This window comes from Hemicordylus capensis, chromosome 1 (genome assembly GCF_027244095.1).
Source record: "Hemicordylus capensis ecotype Gifberg chromosome 1, rHemCap1.1.pri, whole genome shotgun sequence".
Classification (NCBI taxonomy): domain Eukaryota; kingdom Metazoa; phylum Chordata; class Lepidosauria; order Squamata; family Cordylidae; genus Hemicordylus; species Hemicordylus capensis.
The window spans coordinates 418,186,664-418,201,280 of record NC_069657.1 but is presented as its reverse complement, the minus strand read 5'-3'; the positions used below and the strand labels follow the sequence as shown (position 1 = coordinate 418,201,280).

Below are 14,617 nucleotides of genomic sequence, written 5' to 3'. Positions count from 1 at the left end.
GCCTCTTGGCTCAGTTATCAGATGTCAATATTTTTTCTCCCTGTCTGAGCTCCAGCAGAAAAATCTCATGGCCATCTTGGAACAGTCCTACATTCATCTTGCACGGTGGGTTAGGTTTCCAATGGAGGGATGTTTTGTGTGCTGCTTTGGGCATTATCTAGATTTTTATCGCCATAAAACTGGGCATGGGCAAGCTATACAAGGTGGTGGGAGATCCAGGGATAGCATTGGAAGAAGGAGGATTTAACTGTTTTTCCTCTATGCCCTTTCCCCAGTTAAAATCTCCCCCTGTTGTTGGTTTTGTCTCATGGAACAAACTCTACAGGCACCATGTGTGGGGTGGAAAGAGTTGACCCCTCCCCCCAGCACTATGGTCCCAATCAGAATGCTCCCTCGCATGGTTTCATTTGCCATTTTAAAAAACCACAGGAAATCCAACCATGGTCTCCTTCTACCTTGTCGAATTGCACCTGTGGTCTCCCAGCCAATACCTGGAAGAGGAATGGCGTTAAATTACGTGTGTATTGCTTCCCGCTCCCTCCTAGTTTTATTCCTCTAATGTGCTCCCACCCACTGAAGCCTCTAGATTTTTTTGGCAGGGCTGTTATCAAGTTCTGTGCGGATCTGCTTTTTTTCCTTAAGGCTGGAATAGCCCTTGTAACTCTCTTGTAACTCTTTCCTCAGGATAAAGATAAACTGGAAATTCGCAAGCTGAATGAGTCTCCATCAGCAGAAGCAGTGAGAGATATGATCAAATATGCCAGAAATGTGATTGAGGAATTCAGGAGGGCCAAACATTACAAATATATCCTTTGGTGTTCTTTCTCTTATCTGTCTCTCTGTAAAGCTGAACTTTGTATTCAGTTTAGTGCCTTTTTTGTCGAGGCATGTCCAGAAATGAAATTCCAAAGCATGACACTGCTATTTTCAGGTCTTTTCCCCTTTAAGTTTTGTTTCTGAAAACTGGAGTTTTTGATCACAGAAATGTAGCAAGTATGCCTACTTACCTTTCTATCTAAACTTGGTGCTATATGTTGCTATCCTTTCAAGGATTCTCAAATGTGGGTTCCTGGATGAAGTTGGACTACAATTCCCACCATCCCCAGTCACAATGGAAGGCCATTGTGTTTGGGAATGCTAGGAGTTGTAGTCCAATAACAGCTGGGGACCCAGGTAACACCTGACCTTTCTGTGTGTGTGTGTGTGTGTGTGTGTGTGTGTGTGTAAGAGTTTGCAACTGGATTATTGAGTGTTTAATTTTTTGCTACTAAATTAAGGAAGAAAATTCCAGGTTCTAAAGCTCTCTATCCTAATGGAGAAATAATCCCCACAATATAACACTTCCTTGAGATGTCAACAAAAGCTAACCTGTGCTCAGTGGGACTTAAATACAGTGAATATCTTGGACAGTTACTGCGTTTGGGATTGGGCCATAGTTCAGTGGAAGCTTTGCAAGCAGAAGGTCCCAGGTTTAATCCCTGGCATCTCAAGGTAGGGCTAGGAAAGACCTCTGTCTGAAACCCTGCAGAGGCAACCAGATAATGTTGACCACAGTATACTGGGCTAGATGGACTAACTTGGTGTAGAGCAGTTTTGCGTAGAAGCCCATGGAGGGCTGCATGTTTGCGTGAAACATCCACCCTTGTGACTTCACTTAGGAAGGTCACTCTTGTTGTTTTAAAAAAAATTTAAAGGAGCCAGTGCAAAATGCTAAACGTTCAGCGGTGTGAGCTGAGATCAGAACTGGTTATTTTTCACTTCCTTGACTCTTGGCTTACCCCCGAGTGAACTGCTGCAGATTTGTGAGCTGAGTCTGGACAAGATGGGCGCTGTGTTTGCAGAGAGCAATGTTTACATGTTACACATGATGTATCAGGCCATGGGAGTCTGTCTGTACATGCAGGACTGGGAGGGTGCCTTGCGCTATGGACAGAAGATTATCAAACCATACAGGTAAAGAATGTTCCTAGTTCTCTGTAATTGGCGTAGTATAGTAAACAGAAGCATTTTTGAAGAAACACACCCACCCAGGCCCTTTCTGATCTCATTTCTACTTCTGCCCGTAGGACCATGCTACTCAGATGTGAAATGACTACATCTGAGAGTATATGAGCTTGTTTGTCTTACCAGTGATCCTTATTGCCTTATCAGTTGAGTAACAGCCTCTGCTTTAATTACATACCTAGGTAGCAGGGCTGTTTCCCCATTAAAGAATTCTTAGTTGATTAATCATATGTGTGTTGATTGCTTTTAAATCTGTATGAACTTGCACATGAATAAAACAATAGCTTTGTGGTAGGGGGACCAGATTTTCTTTGTTTTTTGGAGAATGGCTCCTACCTGTAACCCTGGAGAATGGTTGCAGCAGCTACTATTTTAAGAGAGACATTAGTGAGTTCAAACGTTCATTAACTAGGTAGGACCTAGTTTGGGGAGTTGTGTGCACTTCCGATTTTTGATTGCCTGTGCATAAAAAGCAAGGAAAGATGGCAAGGAAGTGATTGTCTGCCAGGCAGCAGCTGGGTTGCGAGGGCTTTTTGTCTTACCTCGATTAAGAGCTGGGTAGGACAGCCTCAGAGACAAGAGGCCTCTGAATACCAGTTGCAGGGGAGCAACAGCAGGAGAGAGGGCTTGACTTCACCTCTTGCCTACGGCTTCTCGGAGGCTTCTGGTGGGCCACTGTGGGAAACAATATGCTGGCCTAGATAGCCAGGGCCTAATCTGGCAAGACTGTTCTTTTGTTCTTATCTCCAAGATAGGGCTGAGATAGACTCCTGCCTGTAACCCTGGAGAAGCCGCTGCCAGTCTGTGTAGACAATACTGATCTAGATGGACCAATGGCCTGACTCAGTTTAAGGCAGCTTCCTAAATTCCCAGCCCTCCAACCCAGCTGCTGCTTGGCAAACGATCTTCCTCCCTCTCCTTCCTTGTTTACTCACAGATGAATTAAAAAATCAGGAGTACACACAGCTCCTGGAACTGGGTAGGAGACATGACTCTGACCCAGTTAATGATTGTGTGAACTGCCCTATCCTCTTCTGTGTGGAAGAAAGAAAGAATGCCGCTTCTACGATGGTGCCTGCTGTCAGTCACCCACATACCGCACAGCGATATGTGAGTGTCAGGACACCGCTCGCACTGCTGTATGTGTGTAGGCCCCTGCCCGTGCTGTTATGGAACCAGGCAGTTTGAGTCCATCTTAAAACAAGCCTAATGCAGTTGTGAGACACCCATTAGAAATAATGGGCACCTGCCACTGTGTTTGCACAACTTAAGAAAGAGCGGGACTGCCCTGTTCTACAAGAGTACCTGCATGCAGCAGGGCAGGTTCTGTTCTTATCACCCCCATATTGCTGCCCAGCATGTGGATGACTACTTTTTAATATCAAGCATAACTGACACTTTTTTTAAAAAGGTATCGCTTGATTTAATTAGAAACTTTTCCATTAATATTAACATTTTAAATAGATTAACCAGCTAAATGTGGCAATCCTTTCAGGAACTAAGGCTGATCCTGAAGGACATTGAAAAAGAGCCAGCATCTCCTGGCAAGATCAGCGACTCTTCTCTTTTGTCCTAAGACGGGGGTGACCAGGCTGAGGTTCTCCGGCTGTTACAGTTGGGGATGATAGGGGTTGTAGTCCAATAACAGTTGGAGAGCCTCAGGTTGTACACTCCTGTCCTAGGATATGAGATCATATGGGGAGGAAAAGAAGGGTGATGTGTTGCTGGTGGGGAGAACCTCAGTGTTCCGTAGAACATCGTGCAGGCAGTGATTGGCCCAAGGCAGTCCACAGTAGAATGTGGCTGAAACTCCCTAGAACGTCTTGTTTGTGTGTGATAGACACTGACCTTACACTGGTAATGGGTGATGACCTCTGGATCTTGACTATTAAAATACTCAAACTTGGGTCATTGCTGTAGGGTCACTGGCACTGTGATAGGCAAAGGGCCTGTCAACACAGTGAGATGTTTTTGGTCTTCCATAAAAGGCTCCTGTCCTTCGTTTCTTTTCTTTTTTTCTGTCTTCACTTATTAAAGTGTCCTCTCAATCTCTGATGTCGCTGCACTCGTGAATCTGCTCTGATGTCGTAAGAGATCAGTGTACACATGGGAGCTAGGGACTCTTTGGCTTAGCTGCTGTGATGTCACGGAGTAGTAGAGCAGCCCAGGAAGTGACTATTTAGGGGATCTAGGGAGGCCTTTTAATATGAATTAAACCATCTTCTGCTTATTCTTTTTCTATGTAAACTGCTTTGAGAACTTTTTTTTTTTGTTGAAAAGCAGTATATGGATGGCTGAATGAATTCAATTAAGATCCACAAGCAACTGCTGTTATATGAAACCATTTCTATATTGCCTCCACATCGTGGGCTTCCAAATCAGCTAAACAGTTTCAGAGCCTTTCAGATGAAGCAACCAAACATATGTTTCTTATAGAATGGGGTATCCCAGCATATTTACCAGTTTGAAATTTCTTTCCAAAACAAGTGTTATATCTCTGTCTCTATAAAAGCATGACCCTACGTGACAGGAGATCTCAACTTTGGTCTCCCCAGCTGCTGGACTACAACTTTTATCCCACTTGGGCCATTGTGGCTGAGGATGATGGAAGTTGTAGTCCAATAACATCTGGGGACACCAGTTTGAGAACTCTGCTATAGGGTCACTGGCACTGCCAGTTTCCTCTCCCTGGCAAGGAAAGCAAAGCTAGATAAAGAAATCCATTTTCCAGCTCCTCCCTTCTACCTGAAATTGGCAACAGAGGTGACTTTTGCACAGTGAACCTACTTAATGAGTCCCCTCCTAAGCACACCTGGCAGTTCAGTGTCAGTCCTCTTGTGTGGCCAGCCTTGGGTGAAAAGGGAAGTACATCTTAGTGTTTAGAAGCATTTGCAAAATGTTGGAGCTTTCAGGAATCTTTTCATGGCATATTTTCTGAATGTTGGACTTCCCAAATCACAGAATGAATATGTGTGTATTTTTTTGTTTTGTTAATACTATATATAGTTGTGTGATGTGTTACATTTCTATTCTGCTTGTCCTCCAAGGTAGTCCATGTCCTCACCCCCACCCTGAAAAAGGTTAGGCTAAGAGATAGCACAGGCCTGCTCAACTTCGGCCCCCTAGCTGTTTTTGGACTACAACTCCCATAATCCCCAGCCACAGTGGCCAACAGCCAGGGATTAGGGGTGTTGAAGGCCAACATCTGCAGGAGGGCCGAAGTTGAGCAGCACTGAGATAGCAACTTGTCCAAGGCCATCCAGTGAGTTTTGTGGCTGAGTGTAGGGTTTGCATTTGTTTCCCTAGTCAAATAATTCAACACCCACTACACCCCACTGGCTCTCCACAGCAATCTTAACTGTCTGTTTTGGCTTCTCTCGTTCATGAGCTAGTTGAAAGACTCCTTGGCAAACTATCCTCCTAGGGCATAATTTTCTCCCCAGCTGAGGAATACAAGGGAGCCTCTCCCTTTGAGATGGATGCCAGGGTGAAGTCATAGATCAGCTGCAGAGGAGTGGAGATAGGGAACACACAGTGGTACACACGAGTCCTGAGGCCCAAAGCATGTTTCTCTCCCCAGCAAACTGAAAAATGAGCAAATTGCTTCATTTTTATGGGCTCTGAGCCTTGTCTCTTAAGCTGGTCGAGGCTGGCTGTACAATCTCAGTGGTCTAGTATGCTGCCACGTCAGCTCTTGTAGGTTTGCTACTGGACGGCCGCTTTGCTCACCAGAGTGTCAGCCCAAATGTTGTATGCTCTGCAAAAGGCCATGGTAGAATCTGAGAATGTCTGTGCTGGAAGGGACTTTGGATGTCTTCTCATTCAATCCCCTGCTCAGATGCTACCTCTCTAACACATGCTGGGTCTCCAGCTAGTACATCCTTCCAGTGCTTGTTGTTGGTGTCTACCATGTTTCTTCTTAGATAGTGAGCCCTTTGGGAACAGGGAACCATCTTATTTATGTAGTATTTATGTTTCTATGTACACTTGTTGAAAAGCAGTATATCATCATAATCCAGCTGGGGTGGTCGATACCATCTTGGGGAAGTAATGCTCATTGTGATTTTCAGCTAGGTCGTCTACTACTATGACGGTGAAGAATATTTATATACCACTCTTCAACCAAAGTTCTCAAAGCAATTTACATAGAAAAATAAATAATACATAAATCAGATGGTCCCGGGTCCCCAAAGGGCTCACAATCTAAAAAAGGAATGATGAGGGACACCAGCAACAACCACTGGAGGGATGCTGTGCTGGGGATGGATAGGGCCAGTTGCTCCCCCCTGCTAAATAATAAGCCTGGCTCATGGACGAAACTTCTGCTTGAAAATCTTCAGTGAAGGGGAGCCTATACAAGGAAGACGGTTCCACTGTCAAACAGTTCTTACAGTTAGGAAGTTCCACTAAGGCAGGGCTGCTCAACTTCGGCCCTGCTGCAGATGTTGGGTTACAACTCCCATCATCCCTGGCTGTTGGCCACTGTGGCTGGAGATTATGAGAGTTGTAGTCCAAAAACAGCTGGGGGGCCAAAGTTGGGCAGGCCTGTATTTATTATTATTATTATTATTATTATTATTATTATATTTTGTATTCCGCTCTTCCTCCAAGGAGCCCAGAGCGGCGTACTACATACTTTGGTTTCTCCTCACAACAACCCTGTGAAGTAGGTTAGGCTGAGAGAGAAGTGACTGGCCCAGAGTCACCCAGGTAGTATCCTGGCTGAATGGGGATTTGAACTCTGGTCTCCCCGGTCCTAGTCCAGCACTCTAACCACTACACCACGCTGGCTCTCATGCTAATCTGTAGGATTAGCATGAATCATCTTCCTTGTAATTTCAACCCATTAGTTCTAGTCCTGCTCTCTGAAGCAACAGAGAACAAATCTGCTCCTGATAAGTCAAATGAACATTAGTCGAGCTAAATGTCCTTTCATAAAAAACTGAACAGGAGTAAATATTCAATAAATAGCATAAAGGGAAGGGAGAAGCGAGAGGCCCTCTATAATAGGGAGTTGTTTCAGGCTAAGGTTTGCATATGTTAGCTGAGCTCTTGGAGTTAAATCCCCTTCATCACTGGAGTGTCAAGCTTTTTGTCAAGTTAAATGTGTGTTCTTTTCCCTCCCCCCCACCCTCTTTTGCAGTAAACATTACCCTTTATATTCCCTCAATGTGGCCTCCATGTGGCTGAAACTGGGGAGACTTTACATGGGCCTGGAGAACAGAGTTGCTGGTGTGCGGGCTCTTAAGAAGGTATGCTTTTTCTTTAGCGAATAACTATGCTAGTTTGGGCAGAGTTCCTTCTGCCGTGTCGTACACAGAAGTGTGTTGCTTGGGGAACAATATTGCATTCTGAACTGCCGTTGCTTGTATATTTTCTTATGCGGCAGTTGCTGAACCCATAGAGAGGAGGAGAGCCCCCGAGTATCTTTACCAGCACTTTCAGTACTAATGTGCGCCCTACTTTTTGGGTGGGGTAGTGGGGAGGAGACCTGGTAGCGAGCATGAATTGTTTCCTTTGCTAAGCAGGGCTCACCCTTTCATGCAGGAAGTCCAAGATTCAAGCCCTGGCATCTCTAGGTTAGGGCTGGGAAGGGCCCCGTTCTGAAACTCTGGAGGGCCCCTGCCCGTCAATGTAGACAATACTGAGCTAGATGGATGGTCTGACTCGGTATATTGCATCTTCTTATGTTCCTGTGTAAAGAAAGCAAAATGTTCTCCTTCCATATCAAAATAGGGCTTTTAGTACAAGCCCTGGATTTTGATGTTTGTGTTTCTTTGGTCCTCTCCATCCGCTTCTAATCTCCTTCAGTGAAGGTGGCAGCGAGCTGCAGTTCAGTTTAATTTGTGCATATGGTTTTCCCAACAGGATCCCGCCCTGAAAAGTCGCCCTCAGTTTCTGCGGTTTGTGTACAATCAAGAGCTGTTCAGAAACTGAATGTTCTTGGCGCTCGTGGAAGCTGGCATATGGCATAAAGCAGATTGGATTTCAGTAGCTAGCTTGAATGTTAGTGCATATGGTAGTCAAAATATTTTTCCCCCCTCTGTGGCTGGAAAACCCTACATGTTGCAGTGCGGGTGCAAGCGGCCGGCTTATGGGAATTGGTGTTTTGCCTCCCTTTTCTTGTATTCTGCTGTGAGGCATTTTATATGCAACACACTCTTGATGCCAGTTAAAATGCGTGCATTGATGTCAGGGCACTTTGGACCATATCAAGGAATGTTACCCAAAAACTGAAGCAAGGATTGAAAAAAGAAGGCTGGTGAGGAGAGCTGGTCTTGTAGTTGCAGGCATGGATTCCACACACACACACATCCCACTTCACTGTGTTACTATTTCTGTAATACTGTTCAAAGGCAGATCAAGTTTGGTGGCTCCGCTATCCGTTTAATGGGAACAAAGAAAGCAAGGAATTGTACCCTGCTGTGTCAGTTTTCTCTTTGGTTTTAGCTCAAGAGTCTGGGTAGCAAAAATCAGCTTGTGTGTCTTGCGGGTAGGGGGAGAAAACATCAGCAGGCGGATTCAGTGTGGACTATTCATTTCTTTTAAAATCACAGCTAAGATGATCAATTTAGTTTCAGACCTTTGGAGAGAAGTCCTTAGTGGTGTCATTTAGACCAAGAAAGTCATTACAAACGCTTCAGGCCATTTGGCTTCATACAACTTGTGTTGTAAACTGGCATGGTTACCAGCTGAACTTTCTTGACTAGCTCCATAGGAACATAGGAAGCTGCCTTATACCAAGTTAGACTATTGGTCCAGCTAGCTCAGCTGACTGGCAGCGGCTCTCCAAGGTTTCAGGCAGGAGTCTTTCCCAGCCCTGCCTGGAGATGACAGGGTTTGAACCTGGAACCTACTGCACGCAAGCAGATGCTCTACCAGTCAGCAATGGCCTCATCCCTTAAGGTGGAACAGCACTCGCATGTAGTCATCCATCCAGATACAAAGCAGGGCAGACCCTGCTTAGCAAAAGGGGCGTTTCATGCTCATTATCGCAGGACCAGTTCTCCTCCATCTTGATGGTGTCATAATGTCCGCTTATTTTCACATGGTAAAAAAAAAAAAAAAAGCACCAGGAGTCCCAGCAAAGGGTGATGCAGAGACTGTTCTAGTGTCGGTGCCTGTAGATGCCCACGGTTGTTCAAGATAGTGATGGGAGCATCATCTGTAACAAGCATAACTTGTCCCCTTAGCTAAGCAGGGTCCACCCTGGTTGCATATGAATGGGAGACTAGAAGTGTGAGCACTGGAAGAGATTACCCTCAGGGGATGGAACTGCTCTGGGAAGAGCAGAAGGTTTCAAGTTCCCTCCCTGGCTTCTCCAAGGTTTGGCTGAGAGAGATATTCCTTCCTGCAACCTTGGAGAAGCCGTTGCCAGTCTGTGAAGACAATACTGAGCTAGATGAACCCATGGGCTGACTCAGCCTAGCAGCTTCCTATGTTCCTTTGGGTAGTGGCAGTGACTGGCAGACTGGCAGCAACTTCTCCAAGGTTGCAGGCAGGATTCGGTCTCAGCCGTATCTTGGAGATGCCAGGGAGGGAATTTTGAACCTCTTGCATGCAAGCAGGCAGGTGCTCTTCCCAGAGCGGCCCCATCCCCTGAAGAGAATATTTTACAGTGCTCACATGCAGTCTCCCATTCAAATGTAAACTGGGGTGGACCCTGCTTAGCAAAGGGGACAATTCATGCTTGCTACCCACAAGACCAGCTCTCCTCCATCTTGTCATTTGGCTTCTGAATACAAACTGGGCTTAGAGCAGCCCTGTGTGAAAGTCATCTTCTGTTAAGTTTGAAGCAGAAAGGCAGATACAATGTCATTTAACGTTTTGCTTGTCTGTGCCTTTCAAAAGGGTTTGGAGAACTCTTAGGATCAAAGGTGCTGTGTATATAATAACGTTTGATACTTACAATCAAATGGGCTGTTTTTAATTGGGTACATTTAAGGGGACAAAAACCAGTCAGAGGTTTCTGACTCTTTGGAATCCCTGACGAGAACATTTCATAAACCAAGGCTGTCTGAATCAATTGTATTTTTTTCCCCTTTCGCAGGCAATCGCTATCATGGAGATAGCACATGGGAAAGATCATCCATACGTTACAGAGATCAAAAAGGAATTAGAGGCCCACTGAGTCTTTGAATCTATGCAATCCTTCAACCTTTCTTTAAAAGCCTTGCTATGGAAACTTCAGGAGGACTTTGAAAATTGACATGGGATGAAAGCTTTTCTGTAAAATAATTGGAATGACAAACATGGGGTGCTCTTGGGCCTTGCCTCTTGCATTCTCTGAGGTTTATGTGAAAAATCTTGAGCCTTGATGAATTTAATTTTTGAATGCTTTTTTCCCCCTAAGGAAATGCCATGGTTTCATACAGTCAATGCCTTTGATTGATCAGAGATGACCAATTCTTTTATCTACAGATTTTAATGTATTATGTACCTTAGCCATGCAAAGCAATTCATTAAATTGGGACAACCTGCTTGCTTGAGCCCGCCTCCTCATTATTGGGATAGATTTCAGCTTCCCAAAATGTATTGTTCACATTCTTTTTTCCATTAGTCTTTGTAACTTTTTCTTCTTCTTAAGCACTTGCTTATCACTTTGAACCCCAAACTTTGGAATGAACTTTGTTCTTGTATACATTGAGCAGGTTCAGACATCACATGGAGTGAAGATTAAACCTTGGCTTTGCGGATTATCTCTTAGCCTCAGGAGTGTGTGCTTCCCTTTCCCCTTCTCTCTTGCTTTCTCACTCACACACACGTGCGCCTCAGAAATATCCTATGTCCAGTTGTGCTGAAAAGCAAGCCAGGATTGGTTGTGATGTCCAAATCGATCAATCCTGGCTTATGTTATCCAGAGTTCTTGAAATAAACTACTATCTGAACTCTACTTCAAACTTTGGGTTCCAGTTATAGTTTATTTCAAGAAATCTGGCTAAGAGGGAGTGCAAGAAGTCAAGTTTCATCTTGGCTCTGTGTGAAGTCTGAACCTGCCCATTGTGTGTCTCTAGCACTTAAACTCCTAGGGTGCCTGTCCATATCTGCAAGCATAAGGAAACATCATATCATTCCCAGGAGATGGTGTATGGAGCTTCACTGCGTATTCCTGAAGCAGAAACAAGAAGCAATGCAAGGCTAATGGATCTTACCCATACAGTCCCAATGGAAGGATTGTGAGTGCATTTTGATCCTCCACCTTAGGGTCAGTCTGCTGGAATAGCAAAGAGACGGTCCCAGTCGATTAGAAAAGGCTCAGAAACCCAATCATATAGTTCTTTACTGTTGTGTCAAAAGTCATTTTAAGTTGGAGAAAGACCCATGTACCATATGTGAGGGTATTTTCTTTTTTAAAGGGAGGAGGGATACTCCTCCTCCTGTTGAAGTCTTCCCTGAGAGATAAGTACTGGAAACATATGGAGGCAGCTGCCTCCGTTTAACACTTGAAGTCCTCTGTATTAGACCAACGTTATCAGAATAGCTTTCATACTTCTAAGAGGAAAGACATTACGCTTGGTTCTTTAGAATCTAGATCAGTGGTTCCCAACCTGGGTTCCTCCAGATGTTGCTGAACTACAACTCTCATCATTCCCAGCTTCAATTTATTGTTGTAGTTCAGCAACATCTGGAAGAACTCTAGTTGGGAACCAGTGACCTAGATGAACTGCGCATGCGCACACGCACACACACCAGAAGAAATTCAGCAGTTAACCAACTGTAAACTTCCATTTGTGTTTCAATGAAGTGTTTGTACAATTGTTTCAGTGACGCACAAAAAGAAGTTTTAGCAGCATGTCAGGCAGTGTTTTATGCCTAGCGCATACAAGTAGTAGTATGTATGGAAAAGCTGCGTGGAATAACATATGTGCAAAGCCTGCCTTTTCCTCCATCTCAAGAGATGGATGAGAATATGCATCTTCATCCATGCTATACAAATACATGGGGGAATGCATTAAATTACGCTTACCTGGTTACACCTTTAAATGCATGCTTCTAGGATCTCTATGTGTAGGTTGAGTCATGCATGCACAGCAGCTGACAGTGCAGATTTCTGCAAATGGAAAATGAATCTCTGGCTCGTTCTTTTTTGTTTGAGTAACAGTATTCAGTGCAGTAGGGCAGTATGAACCAACTGTATGAGAGAGTCATAAATATTTAATAGCCCTATGCGCATTCATAAAATTCAGATTTGACCCAATCCAAATTTGACAATATCTGATTCGGATTCTATGGGCTATGGTGATATCAGATTGGATTCAGAATCCGAATTCTGACAAATTTGGATTTTCCCCCGCATCGAGGTCAATGGGGAAATTGGGGTGGGGGGGCATCACCAAATATCGCCGGCTGGTACTAGAGCCTTGAAACTTGCCACACATGTGGGGAAAGCAGTTGGGGACCCCTGTAGTGAATTTGAAGAGAACTGCTCAATCCCGACTTGGTAAATTTTTGTTAAATGATGAAATCTGGCTTATTTCAAGCCAGAACTTTTATTTGTGTATTTAATATTTTTATATACCACCCAAAACTTACGTGTCTGGTCGGTTTACAATAAAACAGTACAAATTAAAAGAAAATATGTTAAAACAGTCTGAAATTTAAAGCCATGTCAAAGACTGTAAGCCTAATTAAAAGCCTGGGTGAACAAATGTGTCTTAACTGCCTTCTTAAAAGTTATCAGAGATGGGGAGGCTCTTATCTCAGCAGGGAGCGCATTCCAAAGCTTTGGAGCATCCATTGGAAATAATCGGCATTGTGCCCCACAACTGCATTTGCCCTACTTCAAGCCTGAGTGGAACTGCCCACAATGTGCGTGCACACACACACACACACACGTTTCACTTCACATACATGTGTAAACACTGTCCATGCACTGGGTTTATATGAGCACCTTATCCATCACACCTGCTAATGTTATCAGGGGGCGCAATAGAGTCCATCTTCACTAAGAGTGCTCCTGGCCCTGATCTGGGGAGGCAGAAACAGGGTTTTTGTACATTCCTTACCTATATGAGTAAAATTGTTCGTGTGCACACACTTATTTGCCTGATCCAAAAACCAGGGCTACACCCACATAGTTCCATCAGAAAACAGGCAATTGCACCAATCAGTTGTCCTGAAGGAGAAGCAGGGGCTAAGAACTGGCCAAACAGCTGTTTGCCATTTTCCTGTTAGGGCTATCGATTTGTAGTCTAACTACTGCTAGTGCACATGCAGAATTAGATTAGGGCCTTTTTCTTTTGGGGTTCGTTCACAGGTTTGTGATATGTTATTTTTAGATGTCACTACTTTCAGTCACAGTGAAAAAGGGAGAACAACAGTGGTCAACTTAGAGGTGACACAAGGCTCACACAAAATAAAGATGGTAAACATTAGAAAGCTGCTGAGGTCGGATTAGTGGCTTTGGAAATTTTCCATTAAAGCATGTGCCCTTGTAAATACCATCTCCTCACACACAAACCTACTGACCAAACATGGCTGGCCTCCTTTCTTACCCTGACTATTCATTACAAAGCAATCTGGCATTACTGACTAACCTGCCAGAAATGTTGGATATTCATGGTCCATCTTCATTGCAAGACGTCTGGAGTCGTTGCCTTCTAGTTTCTTTTAGAACAGTGACTCTACATCATTCCCCTTACATGAAATTATATCTTCCTTAAGGCTCTAACATAGTCCTGTACAACTTGCGATCACCAAGCCAAAATCAACCAGGCACTTCATGTATTTTACTTCCTCCCAGTTTCAGGAAAGAAGGAAACGGGAGATTTATTGAGCATCTGAAACCTCAAGATGTGACTGATGGTGTGTATTTAACTTTATGAATCACCAGTTTCAGGCCTGCTCTATAATCATGGATGCTACAATACTGATAAAGAGAAGTCTATCCTCTAATTGAAAAACAAACAGCTGGAATTTTTGAGAACAAGAATTTACTGCATAATACAGAAACTAGGAATAGTCTTTTATAAAACAGTTTGAGTCAAAATTTTCTGACATTGGCGAAGGCAGCTATTTACATAAAGGCAGTGAAAGGTGTAAAAATTATTTCAATTAATGCTGAAGCAAACTTTATAAAATAGAAAGAAAGAGAAAAAAGTGCAAAAATACTGTCAAGTCAATCAGTTCTATACAAAGCATAAAACCGACAAGCACAAGCTTATGTACTGATATGAATATACATTAGCGTACAAAATAGCATGCATAGATTTTTTTTCCTTTTAAAAAGACTTTCAAAGATGGGTGTACAAAAACAAGTGTTCAAAAACTGGTGTATGACAGGCATCGTGAATTAATAGAGATAAAAAATGGTTGAGCACAGTTTACAAAATGCATACACACAGGAGAACTCATCATACAAGTGCATCTCAAGTCCAAGAGTTAACAAAGCAAATTCCAACTGAATTATAAAAATACTGCAGTAAAAACAGGATAAGAAAAATCCAGTGATGTAGAATTGATTTAGTGTTAGTTTTATAACACAAGTCAGATGTGATTATACAGGTGCCATTTAGCATATGTAACCTTTTGTTTAAATATCCACAATGAGATACTCTTATTTAAGAAAAGAAGGCATGTTCCCATCGGAGGTGATCTCAGCAGGCTAATAACT

At 43.5% G+C, this 14,617-nt stretch overlaps 1 protein-coding gene across 1 annotated transcript in view; it reads left to right on the top strand.

Moving 5' to 3' along the window:
- SMYD2 (SET and MYND domain containing 2) overlaps positions 1–10,484 on the top strand; it is a 56,023-nt gene extending 45,539 nt beyond the window's left edge. The window contains exons 9-12 of the mRNA XM_053309398.1: positions 685–805; positions 1,779–1,953; positions 7,148–7,256; positions 10,055–10,484. Of these exons, the coding sequence (XP_053165373.1) occupies positions 685–805; positions 1,779–1,953; positions 7,148–7,256; positions 10,055–10,135 (486 nt within the window). The 3' untranslated portion in view covers positions 10,136–10,484. The remainder of the gene's footprint in view (positions 1–684; positions 806–1,778; positions 1,954–7,147; positions 7,257–10,054) is intronic.
- Positions 10,485–14,617: the final 4,133 nt, after the last annotated feature.